General features: G+C 31.0%; 2 protein-coding genes and 1 long non-coding RNA gene across 8 annotated transcripts; 1 reads left to right on the forward strand and 2 right to left on the reverse strand.

Annotated features, from left to right (window-relative positions):
• Positions 1 to 2,162: 2,162 nt before the first annotated feature.
• LOC101256982 (uncharacterized) lies at positions 2,163 to 3,986 on the reverse strand. Its single transcript, XR_011221582.1, has 2 exons — positions 3,645 to 3,986; positions 2,163 to 2,625 (listed from the first exon to the last, which is right to left on the reverse strand). It is a non-coding gene; the product is annotated as an uncharacterized lncRNA (long non-coding RNA).
• Positions 3,987 to 5,571: 1,585 nt separating this feature from the next.
• On the reverse strand, positions 5,572 to 10,129 carry LOC101260239 (alanine aminotransferase 2). The gene is made up of 15 exons (XM_004241808.5): positions 9,788 to 10,129; positions 9,311 to 9,361; positions 9,117 to 9,167; positions 8,842 to 8,907; positions 8,697 to 8,758; positions 8,486 to 8,564; positions 8,289 to 8,393; positions 8,084 to 8,194; positions 7,702 to 7,839; positions 7,410 to 7,484; positions 7,094 to 7,214; positions 6,798 to 6,952; positions 6,633 to 6,707; positions 6,226 to 6,429; positions 5,572 to 6,092 (listed from the first exon to the last, which is right to left on the reverse strand). Exons 1-15 carry the CDS (start codon positions 10,004 to 10,006, stop codon positions 5,976 to 5,978), a joined length of 1,629 nt encoding a protein of 542 aa, XP_004241856.1. The 5' UTR covers positions 10,007 to 10,129; the 3' UTR covers positions 5,572 to 5,975.
• A 7,037-nt stretch (positions 10,130 to 17,166) lies between these two features.
• Positions 17,167 to 23,158, forward strand: LOC101248401 (ubiquitin-conjugating enzyme E2 34). 6 transcript variants are annotated; one of them, XM_004241857.4, is made up of 10 exons: positions 17,167 to 17,488; positions 19,717 to 19,831; positions 20,280 to 20,334; positions 20,761 to 20,799; positions 20,991 to 21,054; positions 21,178 to 21,239; positions 21,334 to 21,373; positions 21,679 to 21,706; positions 22,442 to 22,533; positions 22,721 to 23,158. In XM_004241857.4, exons 2-10 carry the CDS (start codon positions 19,775 to 19,777, stop codon positions 22,977 to 22,979), a joined length of 696 nt encoding a protein of 231 aa, XP_004241905.1. In that variant the 5' UTR covers positions 17,167 to 17,488; positions 19,717 to 19,774; the 3' UTR covers positions 22,980 to 23,158. The 6 variants fall into 6 exon arrangements, with proteins under 6 accessions (XP_004241905.1, XP_004241904.1, XP_010322814.1 ...); XM_004241856.5 differs by having other exon boundaries at positions 17,176 to 17,447; XM_010324512.4 differs by having other exon boundaries at positions 17,283 to 17,488; positions 20,265 to 20,334.
• Positions 23,159 to 23,318: the final 160 nt, after the last annotated feature.

The raw sequence follows: 23,318 nt of genomic DNA on the forward strand, positions 1-23,318 counted from the left end.
ATAAGGACACTCAATAATTTCACATGAATACAAAGCTTCCGCTTCGCGAACCGTATCCATCCATTGATCCATAAATTCAGGTGGCACGAAATATTCATCGATTAAAATTTGGTCTATGCAATCCGATACTGGACATTTTACTTGTGCTAGGGTTTCTTTGATCCTTTCGCAGACATAATTCAGTATACAATCTTCACAATAAACATGCCCACGCGAGGCATCATTGTTCACTGATTTTAATTCGTTACATATAGTACAAAAAACGCATGAGGGTTCACCTTTATCATACGTACTACACAAATCATACGTACTACACAAATGATCGATGCCTTTCTTGTTAAGATCGATAGATACGTACTACACAAATGATCAATGCCTTTCTTGTTAAGATCGATAGAGGAGCCATCTCTATGTTGTTGTTGGTGGTGTGGAAAAAGGAAAAAGCTATATTTTCTTTTTAAGGTATAGTTTGTTTGATCTATATATAGATAGAAAATTTTGTGTGTTTTTTTTTTTTACTTTTCTTTTTCTTTGTCTATTTTGGCTTACTTAATAGAATTAAGGTGTGATGGTTTTTTATTTAGGAATTCTAGTTGGATTTGGATTAATTTTTTATTAAAATTAAGATTATATAATTAATTTTTTATTATTAAAATCAAATATACTTCATGTTCGTCGGGTTTGCTGTGGTTGAGTTGGTTTGATTTTTTTATTTTTATAGAAATTTAACGATATTTTTTTTTTAAGAAAATGATTTTACATTTTTTTCTAACTTATAATTTATTAATAATCTTTTATTGTGGTGACTATAATTTTTATTTTGGGGATTGTGGAGGAAATATCTTAAGCTATATAAAGTTTAATCAAGCGAATAGGTGTTGATAAGAGTAAAAAATAGGTAAATCTCATAGTATTTTTTTTTATAAATAAGTTTGGACTCGTGACTTTCTTTTTAGAAATGAGCTTAATGAATTAATGTGTAAAGTTCATTAATTTATTAGAAATAATAAACGGAAAAGGGCCTAAAATACCCTTGAAGTATTGAAAATAGTACACAATTACCGTCCATCCACCTATTGGCCCCAAATACCCTTCACATCCACCTTTGGATCCAAATTTACCTCTTCATTAATAGACCAAAATTAAAAATAATTAAATAATAATTTTTAATGACGTGGCACTCAACCATTGGTTGTAATTTAATTATTTAAAATAATTTTAAACCCACCCATTTTAACTAAACCCACCCATTTTAACTAAACTCACCCATTACTTTCCCATTCATTTTTTCCTTATTACCCTTCTCTCTCCTAACTTTCCCATTCATGTTATGGATGGGAGATTTATAACTGCTTGAACTCAGCATGATTTTATCACAATCACTAGATTCTTTACCATGGATGTTACCTTCTCTGTGAGTGATTCATAAAATCATGAATACAAATTTATTATTCCACTTGTTTGACTTATTCCTAAAGGTTTTATGTTCGCCCGTAGGCAATTAAAAGCAAAAACGTTGGGTACACTCATTTTGTATCACTTTCATTGGCCTTGCCGGATGAAATGGTCATCAAGCTCAACAACTTTAAGAATTCGCTTCTTCAAACTAATAAAGTTAATCCATATGAAAATTCTTATTTCTGCATTTTTTTTTTCTTATGTTCAATTTTTTTCCTTCATAATGTTATAATTTCTGACAAATGTTTTAAGACTCAACAGGCTGGCTGGAACTCTGATTTGTTCTTATTCTGCAGGAATGCATGAAAGATAGAGGTACTCGAGAAAAAGCTTATGTTGTACATGCTCCTCTGGAAGTGTCTGTCGTATCCATAATTTCTGGCATCTTCTTCGCTCACTCTAGGAGAGAAAAGGGTAATAAGGGAAAAATGAATGAGAAAGTAATTGGTGGGTTTAGTTAAAATGGGTGGGTAATAGGTGGGTTTAAAATTATTTTAAATAATTAAATTACAACCAATGATTGAGTGTCACGTCATTAAAAATTATTATTTAATTATTTTTAATTTTGGTCTATTAATGAAAGGGTAAATTTGGACCCAAAGGTGGATGTGAAGGGTATTTGGGAGCCAATAGGTGGATGGAGGATAATTGTGTACCATTTTCAATACTTCGAAGATATTTTAGGCCCTTTTCCGATAAATAAATTCTTCATGAAAAAGTACATTGTATTTATAATTATTTTATAAAAAACAATAAATGGTATATACAAAAGACAAGTTTACTTAATAAACATATAATTAAAAAAAAATACTAAATTCGTCTCTACCAAAAACTTGTAAGTCTAACTAATTTGTTGATCTCTAAATTGGTAGTACCCACCAAAATTTCATTCTTAGCCCATAAAAAAATAGCGTAATTTTTTCTGTTTAGCTATAAAATTAACACAAAATTTTGATGAACTATGAAAAGATGAATGTAACTTGATTCTTAGCGTCACATCGCCGGTAATCCTCCGATGGAGCGGTAATCAGAGAACTCCGGCCAACCTGTCGACGCCGGCGGATCAAAGACGCCAATATTTTTTTAGTAAAAGTCTCAATTTTTTTCAATTCATCTAGGTATATCTGTCTATTTCTACATTCCACACTGCAGAATCCCAGCTCACCCCTGCATTATAAATTCTATTAAAATTAAGCGCAATTAAGCTAACGTTTGATCATAAATTTTGAATAAACTTTTATAATTTTAATCTTTACAATTTTTCAAGTTTTCAGAAACTAAAGACAAACACTTCCACTTATAAAATATCAACTTTTTTTCCCACTAAAATGTATTTCAAGTTTTAATATCAATTTTTAAAACTCTATGTTTTCAATATTTAATTTCAAAATTTATGACCAAACAGAAGGTAATTAACTCAGAGGAAAAAAAATGCATCCTGATTTATCTGGCATTAAGTAGAGCTAACTATCTTTCACTCTATAGGATTATATATGTAATTGTGCACAATGCCTTAAAATTAAGAAATGATTTTCAAAATATGTAGTCTAAAATAAATTCTCTCATTAGGAATAAAATAAATCTATAATTAAATTATTTCTAAATATTTTAATAGAAAAAATGGCAAAAATTGCACCTAAATTGTGGCCAAATCTTTGCAATTACACACATATATTGTGGGAGGGAGAGAAGACGTTATTTTTCAAGGGAGAACGTTCCAATATACCAACTAATTATGACAAAAGTATTATTTATGTCATATGTGTAAACTTTGGCTCATCTACGTCATTTTTCTAAAGTTTGATTCATCTATATTATCTCTGTTTAAAAAAGGTTTATCCATGCCATTATGGTTTTGCAAAATAATTTTTTCAAGTGGTCAATTATGGTTTGACCAGACCATGTTGTTAATTAAATTATTCTTTTAAAAGGAAAAAGCTCAAATATGCTATCGAAGTTTGAGAAAAGATTCATGTCATCCGTTTAAAGTTTGACTTATTTATGTCATTTCAATTAACAAATAATGACATAGATGAGTTTTTTCTCAAACGAAAATGATATAGACAAGACAAACTTTTAACGGATAACATAAATAAACTTTTTCTCAAAGTTCGATGATACATTTGAGTTTTTTTAGACAACTAAAAGACGAAGTATCACATGAACTGAAACGCAAAATTATATACCTGTACATGTAAACTTCCTTGCGAAGGTCAAGAGGCTTATGACAGAAGAAACAACATTTGAGAAAATAATTAGAGTAGTAAAGAGCATTGCAAGAATAATGATCTCTAATATGATTCATAAGAAATATTATGGATTTAATTTTTCTAGATTTTAGAAAATTGGGATCTTTTAAATAATTCTGATGAGAAAATGATGAAACTACATCTCTTTGCTTGCTTTTAACTTCATGGTGAGTTTTAGTACACTCTTCTTTCAATTTTGTAAAGCCCATTTGATGTATTTGGTTGTTGAAATCTATTAAGGGAAAGAAGAATGTGTAAGGGCAAGAGAAGTGATAGTACAACAAATTAATTGGGAAAATTACTCACTATATAGTACACATTTTCATTGGTGGTGTCAAATTAACGTCCAAATTGAAATTAGAGATATTAAAATGAGTTAAAATAGAATTTGAGTTGTTTTTTCATCCGTTCAAGTTAACTTTGAGCTCAAGTTAGGTAAAAATTCGATTGGATCATGATCCACCCAATTTAATCCTATTTAATCTCAATATTTTAATGTATTATTATTTAACTTTTATATTTAAAAAAAAGTTATAAATGAATAGATAAATCCTAAAAGATATAAAATAGATAGTAATTTATATCTTCAATACATTACATAAGAGCAAATAAAAAGTCTTAAAACGAGTTGAAATTACAGATTAAATAAGGCTCAATTAAGGATTCTCGTTAAATATATTAAAATTTGAATAAATTGAAATTGAACCTAATTCTATTTATCTTGTGTCCAACTCTTAAAATGCCGAATGAATTGAATTGGTTACATAAATTTGAGCTTATTATTGACGCTCATAATTTTTATTTTCAACCACCTATCTTTTATATTCTTAGCACAATTTCCACATTTTAACTCGAAAAGAAATTTTACATTTATTAACGTACAATAGGGGGGACCATAGCCCATATATGATTAAATCGAGGGGAAAATAAGGACCATTCAATTGGAAGCACATTAAATGTATGTGCATATTATAGGAGAGGATCAATAAAAAAATCTAATAGGCAAACACAATGTTACATCAAATCAATATATGCTCCCATTTAAATTGTGTTTTTGTTTTTCTTTACGTTCATCATAAAAATAATAAGTACAGAATATAATTTAATAAGTTACTCGTGTTTCACTTAAATATTCTGAAAATTAATCAGGGATAAATGTCAATTTTAGTTTCGAATTCATAATTGAAATTTTTTTTTGAGCTAAAATGACCATCTAATAGAATACCAGAAGCAAGGCCAATAATTATGTGTCAATATTCCTTCACATATTTAATTATTTTAAAAAAAACTAATATAACTATATAATTTGAGTTGGCTCTTTCACTTAATTTAATTTCATAAAGATTAGCTAAATTATTGATAAGTATATATGAATACAAAATCAGGTAAGTAATTCATAAACATAATTTCAGTTTGATGATATGTTTAAGTGACGTGTCTCATAATCCAGTTCTATTAGGTTAATAACTTTATTAGTCTCTTCTTGTAATCCAAATCCTATTACGTTACTAATTCAACTAGCTTTGCCTATATATATATATATATTATAGTTCAATATTCTTTTAACCATCAATCAAAAGAGATATTGCTGAATTAAACTTTCAAATTTATATATCACTTGTCAATATACTCTTCGTAAATAAATAATATGTCTAGGGTTACCACCTTCAGCAATGTTCTGAGATACACAGTAGAGGATTTTAAAGTGCGGACTATTGTTTCAAATATCAAAAATTAGTCGATTCGTCTCCTTCGATTTCAACGTCGAAATCGAGTGTAGAGAAGGATGAGAGATCCTAAAACTGGAAATTGGATACCAGAAACTCACTTCGATACCATCGAAGCTGTGGAGTTACGAAACAAATTTGGAGTTACGAAATAAATTTCTACTTACTAGTAGAAAATCTGAAGAAAAATTTACAAGGCCAAACGCATGGATTACATGCAATTACAATCATCAATATTCAAAGTGGAAGTACTATTCAATATTATTGTTATTTTATACTCCTTTCGTACTATTACTTTAGTCTTTTTTTTTGAGTAATTATAAATGCTAATTCTACCTCTTAAATTTATTTAACTTTCCGTTGGGATTTCGACTTGAACTCATTTCACTATAATTATAAAATTGAGGTAGATTCAGTAAAACCCCATAACAGTTCTACTACAGAAGTAGGCAGACAAAACATACGCAGGCAGGAGTCAACAGGCACTGCTTATTCAAAATTCTCTGTTGTTAGGTTCAGGTAGCAAGTACTCTCTGATTCCTTAGCCGCGGAATTCATCCATGAACTTTTTATGGAATTCTGTCAGACGAGACACGATAGCTGGTATCTTCTCTTCTTGTGGTAATATTGTGCACCTAAAATGCCAGGTTCCAGGAACCTATACACAAGGAAGAACCAATACTAAATATGTAAGAGATGATTAAAAATGCCTATATACAATTCAAGTGAAAGAATCGGGTAAATTTAATACTGACATTGACCAGATGGCAAAGTTATAACTGTAAGAATACCTGGCGGAATCCAGAGCCTGGAACAACAACGATTCCAGTGGCATTAAGAAGGTGTTTAGCATAAAAAGCGTCTGGTGCAGTTTTAGCTGCTTCTGCTGCTTTTATTGCTTTGTCGGGTAAGTTGATACACGGAAATAGATACATAGCCCCTTCTGCCCTATTGCATGTCACTCCTTCCAAACTATTCAGTGCATCTTCTAGTGTCTGATGGTATTGTTAAATGAGATGTGCAATAAACACGAGAATTAGATCATTTAACAAGTTAACAGATAGAAGCTCATAAACTGAAGCTAAAAGAACTCTGTTAGGTATATGACAGACATCATCTTTGCTTTGCTATATTAGCAGTTCTTATTGTCAGGTTGATAATCAGGTCAAGCTTGTCCTATTTGTAAGTTCTCACTAACCTTTGCACGTCTTGCCAAGGACGAGAGTATTGCTTCTTTCTCGGCAGAAAAAGACTCGTATGATTCATCTCCTACCTGAATAAACCCATGCTTTCAGCATTAACCTTTTCCTCTTTGCAGAATATGCAAAGCGGGAACATACTATTGGGAAATAGCAATACTAACCTTTGGGGGACTCATGATGAGGCTTGCAAGTATCTGACCAGAGATATTGGAACACAGATTGACAGACGCCAATTTGTATATCTGTTCCCTCACTTCAGGGCTAAAACCAGTGATCTCCATGTAACCTCCTCGCTTTCCACACTCACCATAGAACCCTAACGGCACCAATATATATATATAAAAAGATCAGAACAAAAAGTATTCGCATTTGGAAGAATATAAATTCCTATCCCCTTAAACCACACTGACCCACCACCCAAAGAAATAAGTGAGGCAAGATATAGTGAAACGTGTACCTTTTGACACAGACTGAAAAGACACTAAGGTTATATCCGTTTCCCCATATCCCATAGAGCGGGAAACTTTCTTAAATGAGTGGAATTTCTTGTCAGGCACATAAACATTTTCTTGATAAACCTGTATGAGTTCAACGAGTTACAAAAAAGAACTACACTGTTGAAGTTTAATACAACCCTAGATTACTGAGAAATACAAAATCTGATAGCGGAACATTTTAAAACAAGTTTAGAGTCACTGATAATCAAGCTCCAGAGGAAGCAAAAGAATTTGTCACATCAAGCATAATAGCACTTTAGAGGATAATTGACTTACTTCATCAGCCAGAAGGACGAGACCTTCCTTCCTGCAGAATTCTACAATTTCCCGTTGGTTGGCCTCACCAAGAACCTATAGTCATGCATAGGAAAATATTCATGCAATATGAAAAGGTTAGTAGGGATTTTTTTCTGTTTTTTCTTTTTCATCTTTTATCCTCTCTTATCGAATTTTTGGGGAAGGGGGAGAAGGAATCATATTCCGTTGCGGCAATCTCTAGTCAGAGAAGTATATTATGTTCCTAATTCTAAAGAAAAATCATAGATGAGCCTTCCAAAATAACGCCTACCTGCCCAGTTGGGTTGCCCGGATTGATCACAACCAAAGCCCTAACATCAATACCCTTGGATTTTGCAGTTTTCAACTGATGCTCAAGCTCTGAGATCTCAAGCCCCCAGCCTGTTTGTTCATCAAGATAATAAGGAACCTACAAAACAAAATGAAATGCAAATATTAAGAACTTCCCAATGAACTATCTTTCAAGAATCAATAAAGGGTCTTTTAAGCATAAGTTGATCATATCAATGCATGCACTAGTTGTATTTTCGAAAGAACTCTCCCAAAAGCAGTCAAACTAGGCCTTCTGTAATATTTCTATAGATATTTTTCAATAATTTCAGACAACTATGCAACTATCATAAATCAATTTTATTTAAAGCAACAGAACTTACAAGAGTTCCACCATGGAGGGCGATTGAAGCAGAGTAAAGAGGATACTGGGGAATGGGACAGAGAATTCCATCATTCTCTGACCTGATGAGCAGCTGCATCATCATGTGAACCTGAATAAAAAGGTAAAGAAGCAACAATACCAACTACCTCAGATTCTATTTCCCACAAAGTTGTGAAAATAACAAGGATATACATTTAACCTACCGCTGGGCTTGCACCATCAGTCAAGAAAAGATCGTTTGGATCAGCAGGGAAACCATCACGAGCTCCCATACCAGAAGCGATTGTATCACGTAATCCTTTGATACCCTATATATAGAGAATACAATAAAAAGTTTTATATTTATCGAACCTACATAACACTCCACAAATATGGAACAATCTCATGAGAAGACGGTCACCTGACTGTGGCTGTATGCACCAGTTGCTCTCCCAGGAATTTGTTCAAGGATCTGGAAAGCTCGTTCTATGGCATCCGCGCTACAAAAGCAAAAAAAGAATGAAAGACAGCTATTGCAATGTCTCAAAGTCTATAACCAGTTTCATATTGTATATTGAAAAAATCTCCTCTTTCTAAAGCATAACCAAAAACTCCTTAGACAAACTTCATACCTGAATAGACCTTGTGTTTCACTTTTGTCCAAAATGGATGGATGATCACATAACGCAAGGACCTAATATAGATAAATCATCCTTAGAAATCACTAGCTGAGTCAATTAATTTTTGGGGAGAAAAAATAGAGTAATTTAAGCCCACCTCTCTAAAGAAAGTGATAGGCTGCTGAGCAAGTGCTTGAGGATTTCCAATATTGCAATATAAGATCTGCACGTAATCTGATGAATGAGTACACAATAAATCCAGAAAACTTAAAATGTCCGACAGTACCTATGTAAAGCTCGGTAAGACTAGTTCTATTGAAGATATAGTCCAGAAACCAGCATCAATTACATAAATGATAATGAAGTATTTATAAAACACGGCATTGTAAAGCAAAAACATGAAGTCGAAAACTAGTGTACAAGAGTTCGTACCTCATCAAAAGGATGAGAACCTGGATTATCCTTGAGCCTTTGCTGCAATGTCTGCATCAAAAAGAAAAATGTGTAAGGAGAATTAACAAATTCTTCAGCAGATCCAGATAACATAATGGCTCAATCAACAGAACCCCAAAACGCTGGTTCAATATTCAGTTCACAAAAATCAACAAACAAAAACCATGAACTACCTGAGCAATTGATACAATCTCTCCACGAACAGCATACTCACATTTCAAAACCTGAAACCAACAAAATTTACCAGAAATAAAGTTGTATCAGTCAAGTAATCATAATATACAAGTAAACTACCAAAAATCACATCATTTGTAAAAAAGCAACAAATCAAATACGCAACAACAAAAAGTCATGTACCATTAAAACTCTCTAATAAGATCCATAACTCTCTAATGATTTTCACATCACCAATTATCCAAAGAAGAAATACGCTACTTCTCCTTAGACATTGAATCGGAACAAAGCCGTTACGATTTCACACTAAAAACAAGCAGTAATTTAGTATAATAATAACGCAGAAACAAAATATGCGTCGTCAAATCCTCGATCAGTACCGATTTCTCAATTGCAACTGATTTTTACAATACAAAATTCCGATCAACATATAAAAAAAAAACGTGAAACGTAAAATTGAGTACATATGTTGTTACCTTTGGATTAATATTATCAACAGTGATGTGAGTTGCTGAATAATCTGAAGCCATTGAATCAGGAGAATAAGCAGGAAGAGCGGAGAAGAAACGAAGAAGAGAATTTAATGGAGAATTAGGAGAAAGTGATGGAGAATTTGGAGAAGAAGAAGACGAAATAGTACTAGTTGTGGTTTTGCTGATGAGATTTATGGTTTTGTGTGATATGAATCTACGCATATTTTAAAGAACAAAGGGGAAATTAAAAAATGGTCAAAAATTAAATAAGCAAACCGCCTCTAACGCAAGCACACGTATCGAAGAAGACAATTCCAATGTTCATGTTCCTTTCAAACTTAGTGGGCATAAACCTAATAAACCCTGACGTAAATTATTAAATTTATATTTAACTTATTAAAGATATTTATGTATATATCAACTAAGCTTAATTATTTCCTTTAATTATGCAACTTTTGAAAAATTCCCTTCCTAAATTATAGTCAAGCTTAGAAATATTCTCAATTTTAGTTAAAAATATTTCTTAATTGAGAATTTTTAAGTTTATCAATAATTTAAAAATAAAATTAATAATTTGTGTTAAGTTCATGAATTTCTTTAATATTTTATTTCTAATTTTTTTTTTTTTATTTTTGTCCTCCTACCTTTTTATTTCTTTCCTCCTACTCTTTTAGAAGTTTGGTAAATGCTTTTGGTACTATCATAGGTTAGCGGCGAGATTCTTTTATCCTTAAACATAATTAACTTTTAATTAAAAAATGAGTCAAATTCATAAATATTGAATAATAGTAAGAAATAAAATAATCTTTTTTCATTTGAATTAGTCCAAGATACACTCTTATTACTTTGAAATATTTCATATTTATCTATCAGCAATGAAAAATAAAATAATTCTTAGGATTTTCTCTTAATTTTTGGATAATTTTAGGATATTTATCCTAAAATTAAGGGAAACTTTCCAAAAATATGAGAAAGATAATTGGAAATCTGATCGAAGAACTATGACACATCACACACACACATATATACATATATTCAAATTTTGAATATTTAAAAAACCGTTAGAAGCACCGCCTCTAAAATAGAGATAATGTGTAAAATTTGATTAAGACTCCAATACGAATACTGATCAAATGAAAAATTAAATTATTTTTTAAAAAAAAAAAAGTTTGGCAATAAAAAGTTGTATCTGGAGCACTGCTAGAACCCGCTTAAGGGTTATCATGACTTATTTTATTTTTCATGGTTGATAGATAAATAGGAGTTATTCCAAAGTAAAATAAGAGTGTATTTTAGACTAATTCAAACAGAAAAAATTGTTTTATTTGTCACATAGTTAACGAGTATTTTTGTATTTGGCTCATTTTTCTATTAGAAGTTAAATGCACTGACAATCTCTAAATTTGTCGGTACATTTTCTTTAATCACTTAAATTACGATTTTTAGGTGTGTGTATATATATATATATATTGTATTGAATGCTTAAAATATGTTTATATCATTGGCTAAATACATAAACAGATCCTTAAATTTGTTAGGGGTTTTTCCTCACGTATCTTAACTACGTTATTTTTCTATTGATTATTAAACCACACATAATTTACACTGTTACTTGATTTTGATCGGTTTTTCTATGGTAAATGCCTTCAATTATGTTCGAATTGCAGTAATGTTGATTAAATAAATGAAGACAAATCGTGTTAGTCTCATTTGTTTTCTAATATGTTCAAATGACTTAAGTAAAACACAATTATTCTCAAACATTTTCACTACCAATTGGACTAATGAATTGTGGAAACAACATATGTATCCTCTATCAATACCCTTCACAAATCTGGTTTCACATCAGACAACGGGTTCAATAGAAAAATGATATAGTTAAGATATCTAAGAAAAAAAACCCAATAAATTCATGAATCTGCTTATGTATTTGGCCTATATCATTTAACTATACACAACATCTTTTTTTAGTCTTTACAACATATTAAAACTAATAGGTATAATTAATCAAAAACTTAATATAAACCATGCGCAAAAGCATTTAAAAAAAAAAATTAAGTCCTGTCATATCAATTTGTTTATCTTTGTAAATTTGCACTTCATTTTTTTATTAATTAAATTTGGAGTACGAATGCATTTGCTAGTTTCTAGAACATAGACGGTAGACTTCACCCCCATTCTCCGCAAATAATTAAAGTATTTTCGTCCTTTTCGCTCTGCGGCGAAAAGTCTAAAATTGACTTTTCATATTTTAGCAAGTTTGTTTTGTTTCTCTTTCTATTTGTTCCTTTTCACGCATAATTTGTGAGTTTTTTTTTTTTCCATATAATAAAAGTAATAGCCTAAAACTAGTGATCTTTCTTATTCTTATTTTCTTAAAGAAATTGACCCATATATCACAATCCACAAAGAAACTACTCCCTCTGGTTTAAAAACAACCTTTAAAAAAAAATAATGACCTTTTTTTAAATATTTTAATTTTAATTTTTTACGTAATATGTTTAAGGTCATAAAATTAACGGATGTTTTTGTGGCATAGTTTTAATTTAGAATTACAAGTTTTTTTCTTAAATTCCATTTCAAGTTAATATAGGTTATTCTTTTTTAAACGGAGGAAGTACTACATTGTATTGATGAAAATTAGGGGTGCCAAAATGAGTTCAATTATAGGTAATTCATCCAATCCGTTCATAATTTTAAAGGTTGGATTCTAAAAATTTGAATTGTGTTTAATTCCAACTAATTCAAGTCTTAACTCATTTTAAGAGAATTCTCAGTTAAGTTCAATTTTAATTTTCAATTTTAACCTTTTTTAAGACTCTTTATTTGCATTGATGTAATATGGACAACTTTCACATACAACAAACAAAAAATTCATATTTGTATGCTATACCAAAGTTTGCATCATTGTGCTCCACAGCAAATATAAAACTGTATAATTCGCTATACATATACAATTGTATAATTCGCTGGCCTATTTCGCTGTAATTGTATAATTCGATATCCTATTTCACTGCAATTGTTTAATGCACAATTGTATAATTCGCTCCCTATTTCGCTGCAATATTTGTATAAAATTTGCTTTGCATACAATTGAATCGAAGTAAAATGTATGTATATTGCATAATTATAAGTGTATAGGAAGAAGATATATATTTTTCTCTCGTTTTATACAAAATAGAAACACAATATATACACTTTTGTTGTATAAAGCGAGAGAAAATTGTATTTCACTACAATTGTATAATTCGCAATTGTATAATTCGTTGGCCTTTTTCGCTGCAATATTTGTATAAAAATTGCATTTGTCTGCAATTGAATTGAAGTAAAATGTTTGTAAATTGTATAATTAAGTGTATAGCACGAAAATATATGTTTTTGCATGTGTATATATAATTTTCTCTCGCTTTATACAAAACAGAAACACAATTTATACACTTATGTGTATAAAGCGAGAGAGGCGAGTAGAGGGAGAGTGGCGAGCGAGATTTTTGGGAGAGAGGAGATTGACAAACTTTGGCTAACGTTTGCTATGGAGCACAATTAAATCAAACCATAGCTACTTCATTTATTTTAGGTTATTAGTTTGCTATTACATATAATTATCCCATGTAATATATGTATGTTACTAAATGGAAGGTATGGATTACTGTCTATTTTATATAACTTTTAAAAAATTTCTACACAGTTGTGACTTCTTCTTTTTTAAAAAAATTCAAAATATGGTTATACATCTTAAATAATATTATATTGAAATTAAGAGGGTCAAATTGAACAGATCAAGACTCAACCCATTTCAAATTCATTTGAGCCCAAAGTTAACTTCGGAAAACCAAGACCCAATCCAATTACTATTTTCAACTTATTCTAATATCTTGAATTTCAATCCAACCTCGCTAAGTTGACACCTTAAATAAAAAATAATTCCATATCGGATAAAGACAAGAATTTATATTACTTTTTATAAGCTAATTTTTCAGGATGTCGTGAATTTAGATTTAAAACCTAATTAAATATGATATTAGAGTTTGGGTTTGTTACGTTCGATGGACACCTTCTGGACCATGTAAAGGATTTGCAATATTCTTTGATTTTTAAGTTTCATACTTTGGATATAATAGTAGAATTCTAAATTCATGAATAATCTACGAATTTGAGTGTGAATAAGAAGGATCGCACACTTCACTAGGATGAAAATCTTAAACTATTTATGACCCAATATTAATAATAATATTATATATTTACAAACTTGCATTTCCAGAACAACACGTTGTCGATTGGTTGCATATATAATATCCTTATCAGTTGTATTTCCTTTTGATTATTTTTGTTTTTATCCCTTTTGATGAGTCGATCTCAAATATTTGGTCGCTAGTACGAAAAATAATCCATGTTTTTTTTAATAAAGTGCGCAAAATGAATTGATGAATATGTATGAAAAGATAATATTCGGTGATTGGTATATATTGCTAGATAAGTTTTTGATAGATTGTTTGAAATCAAAAGTAATAAGAATATACTTTCATCTGAAGCAAAATATTAATTTTGTTTTCGAAATATTGACACTCTTAAAAGTAGGGGTGGACATTCGGTAATTCGGTTCGATTTCGTTTTTCTTTTTTCGGTTTTTGGTTCTTGTACAATGTGTACCGAATATCGAATCGAAATAATTCGGTTCGGTTTTTATTATTTCGATTCGATTTTTATTATTTCAATTCGGTTTTGTTAATTTCGGTTTTTTTAATAGGCCTGCTTAGTTGGGCTTCTAAAAGTTTACAAATTTTTTTGTTTGATTTTTCAGCTTAATGGGCTAAAAATAGTTACATCAAAAAGTATCTTTTACTTTTTAAATTTTTATTTTAAATTATAATATTTATTATTTAACATTAATATAATATAAATATATATTATAATAAAATATATTTCGGTAAATCGAGATACCGAATAACACAAATTACATACCAAAAACTGAATCGAAATACCGAAAAATATAAAAACATATACCAAATACCGAACAGAAAATTGAAAAACTGAAACCGAAATATAAAAAAAATCGATTCGATACGATATTTTGATTTTTCGGTGTTTATGCCCAGCCCTACTTAAAAGATCTTCTGCTTAAACTTAAATGCACTCTCGATCTGTCAGTCACATTATACCAAGTAGTTTTAAACTCTTCAAGGATTGTGATACTCTTAATTAAAAACAAAGAGAATGGTTGAACCACTCCTGAACTTGGCGAGAATCGTCGATTTCATTCCAGAACTATTGACAGTCTTAAAAATATTTTTGAACTATAGAGAAAGGTTTAAAAATATCATTCACACCTATTTTGCTTAAAATATTATTTAGCTAATAAATTCACGTCAAGTAATTCATAAGTGTTTTCAATACTACCCCTTTTTGTAATTAATCAATTAATTAGTATACATTTATTATACATCAATTATATAATAATAATACATTTTTCATATACATACTATAGGGATGATACAGATTCTATACATATAGAATTTCTTTTAATACATGTACAATACATTCTCTACACAATAATGATACCCTTTTTATATATGTTTTGGAATTAGTTGAAAAGGGCCACAATATGAAATTATTTTAAAAGGGCTAAAGGATATCTTTTAAAGTAACTTTCACGTATAATAAATATAAAAATTATATTTATATGTTATAGTTATTATTTATATAATTGTGCTCCATAACAAATTTTATGTTTGCTATGATTATTAATATGTATATTTCGCTATACATATAAGAAGCAATTGTATAATCCGTTTCAATAAACATATACATATGAATCAATTGTATAATTTGTGTTTGTATGTAGCGAGAAAAAAGAAAAATAAAAGAGAAATGAGCACGAAAAGATCTGTATTTGTATAATCGTAAGTGTATAAGACAAAAATATATGTATTTGTATTTGTATATACAATTTTCTTTGTCTTTATACAAATGCAATGTATATATTTGTGTTTGTATAAAGTGAGAGAGTCAAATGAGAGTGGCGAGCGAGATGTCAGAGAGGGAAATAAAAATATATGTATATGTACAATTTTCTTTCTCTTTATACAAACACAAACATATTTTACACATTTATGTTTGTATAAAAGTGAGATAGATGAGGGAGAGGCTGATGAGCGATAAAACTTAGGAGAGAGGGAAATAACAATAATTTACTACAAGTTACAATTAAATTAAACTATGATTATAACATTTAATTTAAATCATAATTTATTATTATATACAATTTTTCTTATAAGCTTTTTGGCCATCCAGTGTCAATATATTAAATTATTTTTCATATGAAAAAAGTTGGAGGTCTATATATTAAAATCCTAGTTTTAGTTTCTTTCATATTTTTTCTCCTCGCTTCATTTCATTAACCGAAACCTACTCTCTTAGAACTTGAGATTTGCAATTTCTTTTCGTTCGGACAACATGTTTCATATGGAGAGTAACCGTCGATATTAAATCGGTAAATCTCACACTCTATCAATTATATAAAAATTATTGATTTGAAATTTATATAGTATCAATTTTTTATTATAAATTTTGTTTTGCTTTACTTTTTTATAATATCATTTAAAAGTTAGACACATGTCCAATCATGATTTTTTTTAATAATTTTTTTTATCGGTGTGTTGAGACATCTATGCGTTATGTGTGACATTATGAATTAATTGAGAAAAAACATTATAACTAACAAATAAGGAATCATATAAAAAACAAACTTGAAATATGTTTCAACTTTGTAATGTTAGGGCATATATGAGCGATTTTCATAACGAGAGACATATGAGTTCCAAATAACAAAGTTAAAGGGTAATATTATCGAAGCAAATAAATAAAAGATAAAAAAGTTATGATAATTTTTCACTTTCACGTTTTAGAAAAACTATTAAATATTGATAAGTATAACGAATTCAAAAATTTATCATAGTGGGAATACAGTGCAACGTACAACTTTAAACACCCCCAAACAATCACTACACCAAGCTGACTCCTTGTTGCTGGGTGTTTACTGTTTAATTTTATTGGACCAAACAAGTAAAAGATGAAAAAGTTTTGAAATTTTTTACACTTTTACATTTAACAATACATATCAAATATTGATAAGTAAAAATAAACAGAAGCTAGTGACTAATCAAGGAATTTATCATAATGAAAATTGAAAACTTAACCACAACAGATGTAATATACAATTTTAAGCACCAATGACCGATCACTACACGAAATAACTTGCTATTTAATTTAATACCATTTATTCAAATTTCTACATTAATATATGTCTATAATTCGATACAAAATTAATGGATATGCAAACATCTCTACGTTAATATATGTCTATAATTCGATACAAAATTAATAGGTATGCGAACGTCCGAAACCCGATGTGTGGGCTCTTATGAGTCAGAGCCGTGAAAGCATCATGGGTAAACAAAATTTCAACCATATGGCAACGGCCCCAAATAAATGGCAAAGCAAAGCAAAACGCGAATAAGCACCTTATTTTTTGTTTTTCCCAAATAGGAAAAAACGGATAGTACCCATGCGGGCAGCAGAAAAAGAGTCAGAAAAATTTCAATAAAGGGTCAAAGCTCCACTAGGGAATTTGAGATTTTCAATTTCAATTCCCCTTTTCTGTGCGGTAATCTATTTGTTCCTACACTTGCCTTCGACTCTATAACTGTGAGTTGTTTGCAATCTAATTTGTTGAATTTTTCTATGAATTTTGCTTTTGATTGAACTGATAGTCCTCCTATGAAAGTGGCTGTGAATCCTTTTTCTGTCATTGATATGTGATTGATGAGAGAAAGGAGAATGTAGAGAGAGAGAAAGAAGAGGGTTCCATTGATGGAGGTTGGAAGGAAATGAGGACAAGTGAAATAACTGGTTTCGGGTCGGGTATGAGTTTCTTTTTGTCGACTCTACCCTTTGAGACTCCATTCATGTCAGACTCCATTCGCGTGGGATTTAGGTATATTGTTGTTGTTAAATTGTTGGGTCGGGTATGAGTTTGTAGTTTGAAACTTAGGGATAAGTTATTTGCTTATGAGCTAAGCATAGTGTCCGTCGGTCTAAATTAATTAAGGGTAAACTACAATTTGTTTGGATAGTTGTTAACGGATATATTGTATTGTTAGTTTAAGTATTATATTTGTTTTGATTGTTAATTACATTTTATTGTAGTTTATGTTCAAATACATCATTAGGTAGTGACAAAAAGTCTTATTTTGTGTAATGAATGATTTGGTATTTTCGCATCATTATCTTATAATATTGTTTTTTCTCATTATGTCTTTATTGGTTATTTAATAATTCTATTTTATTCCTTGTGTACCTTTTTTTTTTATAGTAGTTGTACTCTGTATTCTACTTTTTTTTGTAGATATATCATTTGAATTATTGATATGTAACGGAGAATACAATCTATACAAACTATACATTACAAAACCGTACTTAACAACCATTTACTCTTTGTTTGGCTGGTTACACCGTACTGTTTCGTAATGTATTGTATTGTATTATATCATGTATGATTTAATGAATACAATGTTTGGATAGACTTATCATTCTCCATCATTACATAATGTCACATGTCAGTAATTTGAATGACATATCTACAAGAAAAGTATAGTATGGGTAGAGCTACTATGAAACGGTAGTGTAAAGAATATAATAAGATTATTAAATAATAATTAAAGATAAAATGAGAAGAAAATATTAAGGTAACCACGCGATTACATCAAATTGGTTATTACACAAAATGAGACTTTTTGTCGTTACCTAATGATGGATTTAAATGATACTTTACAATAAAATTTAAGTAACAATCAAGTAAATATTGTATTTAAACTAACAATTCAATGACTAACAACCTTCCAAACAAGGTGTTAGTGTCAAAATATAAGGGTAGGGTCAGTCATAATTGAATGGTACTCACAAGGAAGGGTATATTGAACTATATCAAATAGAACACGACTATATTTGATTGTTTCCACTACAAAATATTGTGAATAATTACAGAATTGGTTCTCGGATAGTTTGAAAGACTTAGGTTCACTAAAATGTCATGTGTGATAACATATCATGCATTTCTACTTTTCATATGCAATAGATTTCTGTGTAGAAAAGATGGCCATCAACTGCTTCAGCCAAGCTGTAGAGTGGCTCCAATTGTATTTTATAGCTTCACCAATGATTCTATGTTCACATGTTTATCCTCTAATATGATTGGTTTGAGACACACTTCATACACTATGATGCTCGAATAGCTGGTTTATTATTGTTATACTTCTATTCTAGTATGTCTAGACATTTTTCCTTTGATTGCTACAGAGAAGGGAATTGAAAGGCGTTGATCCCTGTTTTTAAGAACATAGACAGACCTCTTTACAGATAGCTAATTTCTTTTCTGACAAATCAAAAACAAAATTCTATTCTATTGTAGACAGACTCTATCTCTCGTAAAGAAAAGAAAAAAAGTTCGCTGCGGATGATGTACCTGGTGAATTTTATTGGGGAAAGGATGAGCAGTGTCCGTCACCAAAATTTGAGATTACAGCCTTTTGTCCTTTGAGATTTTGGGAAGTTTAGAGGTGCCTTAGAAATCTACTGATGTCCCCTCTTAACTTCTGAAAATTCACATTAATCCTTCTGTATATTAGTTCGTTCCATCCTTCAGTTCCTGGCTTCACCACTTTCCAAGTGTTTGTTCTTTGGAACTGATGACCATTCTTAGCTGGAGGATAAGAGTATATACTTTAGCCTCTTTTTCTTTATATTTCTGCACTGATTGATATTGACTTGATTTTTGTTGGCCATGTTTTTAAGTATCATATACCAACGCCAGTCTTAATCTTTTCCCCTTCAAATTTTTTGTATTTTAATTCAAAATCTCACATGTTTACTTGTAGAGAATAAGTGAAACTCGAAGTATCATCCTGTAGTTTCCTTGCATTTTGAAGCTTAGACATGGCAGAAAAGGCATGTGTAAAGCGACTCCAGAAGGAATATAGAGCACTTTGTAAAGTATGTATCTTTGTTCCTTCAGTTAATATATTATACATGAATTTACTGTATTACAAGGCAGCTTCCTTTACTTCCCATGAAAATGAATATGTCAGAGGTCCTACTTAAAGTGCAGGTTAATCACATTGGATCTTACATATTATGAACTCTCGTTGTGACTTTCATCTTCTTGCCCCTCTTGACATTACCACTTGTAATTTATTGTAGCTTAACATTTGTTATTTTAGTTGATGTTCTTTGTTTTTCTCTTCCTGATTGCCAGAGGTGAAAGCATGGCACTTCTATTATTATTTTCTATACAACTTGAACCTAAAGTTTTGTTTGGACTTATTGGTATTGGACAACATGTACTGTGCCTTGTTAATTAGACTCTTCTTCCTGATGTGTGTTTGGACATTTATACTCTGATCTGACTCCTCAGTAAGTGGTGAAGACTGTGATATTGCAGGAACCTGTCTCCCATGTTGTGGCCCGCCCTTCACCAAATGATATTCTTGAGTGGCGTAAGTCTCTGCTTCTTGTTCTCTCAACATGTATTTGTCAATATAAGTAATTGAACATATTGGTTATCATGAACTTTGTCTAGTTCCTTTCTTCTACCAAATAAGCAGATGGTCTTATTCCTTTCCTGTTGATACTTCCTTTGCATGAATTTTTGTTTTCACTTGTTTGTGCCCCATGCATCTAAATACACTCTGTTGTAAGGCAGTCTAATAAGGAACTAAATTGACACAAATCACCAAAATGAAGACTGCCAATTAGGGAATGAAATTGCTATGTATCATCTGATGCTCTTCTTCTAGTGCATATATTTTTCTCGGCTTACTTGCCAATGTGCTATAGTTTTAGCTTCTTTTTGTCGGATGACTCATTAGCTGTTTGCTTTGCTTTTCCTAATCTTCCCACTTTTACCTAAATCTCATGTCCAGATTACGTTTTGGAGGGGAGTGAAGGAACACCCTTTGCAGGTTTCTACTTTCCCTAACTAACTTTGATATTTATTTTGAAAATGCACTAATACTGTAATGTGATGCACCTTCTTCCCAAACCTTATCATTTGACACTCTTTTTATCACCTTTGAATACTCTAGTCGTTTTTCTGAGTTACTCTTTCTCTTTTGGTTGTTGCTTGTGAAATGCTGCCAACTTCAATAATAAGGTGGATTATATTATGGTAAGATCAAGTTTCCTCCAGAATATCCATTTAAACCTCCTGGAATCAGGTAATCTATATTCAGATCAGTTTGATTATCCCAGACTTGTTTCTACTCTTTGAGCAATGTGTCTCAGTAAGGTTTTCTTTTCGTTATTTGGAATCACATCAACTATGTTTGCTTTGTCTGTAGCATGGTTACTCCAAATGGAAGGTTTATGACACACAAGAAAATTTGTTTATCTATGAGTGATTGTAAGTGTTAATAGAGTGCATTATAGTTACTATTGTTTGTTGTTTTGAATGGATTTGGTGTCCCTGACCTTCGTTATGCCATATTACTTCACAGTTCACCCAGAGAGCTGGAACCCTATGTGGTCTGTGTCAAGGTAATAACTTACAATATACTTATCAAAGAGTAAAACATATGGTGACTTTATTTGTCTCGCCATCCCATAGCTCTCCTTTTTTTCAGTCAAATTTGTCTGAAAATCTTTATTTTGCCCACAAAACTTATTTCCGCTTTTTGTATAACAAAAATGTGAGTTGAAGTATTTTTTTTATTACTTTTCAGAACAAAGTAGCAAAAACCTGTATTTTTTGTTTTTCCGAAATAAGTTGAATATTTCGTTTTACTATGTTGTTCTTAGTCATATTTCTTCATTTGGATTGATCTTCCTCCACTTACCTGCAGCATACTCACTGGACTGCTCTCTTTTATGGTAAAGGACCTGATTTCATTTTCATTACTGATTTATTTTTCTGAATTGCTCTCTTTTTTTTTTAGTTAATGCTCATTTCTTTTATGTGTATGACAGTTGGGTTCTTCTGTCTTTACACATCAAGCAGCACTAAAAAAATATGGTCCTTATTTTGAACTCCACCAGCTATAGGTTGAAATTAAATCCTATTTTATCCCACTGACCTATTGAACATAACGTAAAGCCACCTTCGAGTGGTGCAAAGGAGATGTGGGAGCTGCCTTGAATTCTTCCTAATTTCCCTTTGCCTGCTTAGAGAACTGCAGTAACCCTCCTAGTTACCCACCCCGTCTGGTAGGACGCCTTTCTCTTTTCTATCTTTCAAAATGGTTACTGCTTCTTGACACTAACCCTTTCTTATTGTTAGTAAGATAGGTTGTCTTGGTTCCGCAACATGGATCATTTCAAATCTGGCTTTTCATGATATGGAACCCCTATATTTTAGTATGCTGAATAATTGGTCCATATTAGGCCTGCATTATCCACAATGCTTATTATAGATATCTTGAAAACCATAGACGACTAAATCCATGAAATATTCCTTTCTGTACATCCTATAGCTCAAAATCTTTTTTTGCGTCCCAAACATTTATTTGCATTAGTCCTAGGCAACAACGTTTGTTAATTTCTGATTTTGGTTATCAAAAAAACATTTCATTTGCATTAGTGGCAACTTTTATGTCTCCCATCCTGCAGATGGACACCAGCCCTACCACAGGCAGTGTAACAACAACAGTTGCTGAGAAACAGAAGCTTGCTAAGACTTCTCTTGCTTTCAATTGTAAGAAGTGAGTCAACTACGAGTTCAACGCTGCATACCTTGTATTTGTTTCAGATAATTGCCTTAAGCTGTATAGTTCATGCAGTACAAAATCTGTTACATGATAAGTGATCTACTATTTTTCACAATAATGTCAATTGTTTGAATAGCCCTTCTGTTTGATACCTTTTTAACTCACTAATTTTGCATCTCAGCCCTACCTTTAGAAAATTGTTTCCAGAGTATGTGGAGAAGTATGAAGAGCAGCAGCTCCTGGTGCATCCAGACCAGGAGCAGGTGTCATCCATGCCAACTCAAGCGGAAATTTCCTCACCCTTGTTGGATGGTTTGAATAGCGTAGAGCCCCATAAGGACATGGAGAACCAACGGAGGAAATCTTTGCCAACTTGGTTGTTGCTGTTGCTAGTATCAATATTTGGTGTTGTAATGGCTCTGCCGCTACTTCAGCTTTGATGGTGAGTTTCATTAGCAGGGAACTTGCTATTCTCTAGAACAAAGTATCCGAATTCTATGGTTGTGTTATACTTCTCTGTGTGATTACCTGTAAGTGCAAAATGTTCTAGGTTTGTCATATATCTCTAGCTTTGCCAACATTTGGTTAATGCAAGTTTAGAAAAGAAAATTCAATTTCACATTGGTTAGCATCTCCATTAAATAGTTAATGGGACAATCCTCAAGGGCACTTTACATCATAAAGCCTTACATTCACTGGACAACTCCTCAGCAAATTTTATTTAGACATTGCAATTACTGACTTGTTTTAATTGAGCACGTGATAAAATATTTTTATTA

The sequence above is a fragment of the Solanum lycopersicum genome, chromosome 6 (genome assembly GCF_036512215.1).
Source record: "Solanum lycopersicum chromosome 6, SLM_r2.1".
In the NCBI taxonomy this organism is placed as follows: Eukaryota; Viridiplantae; Streptophyta; class Magnoliopsida; order Solanales; family Solanaceae; genus Solanum; species Solanum lycopersicum.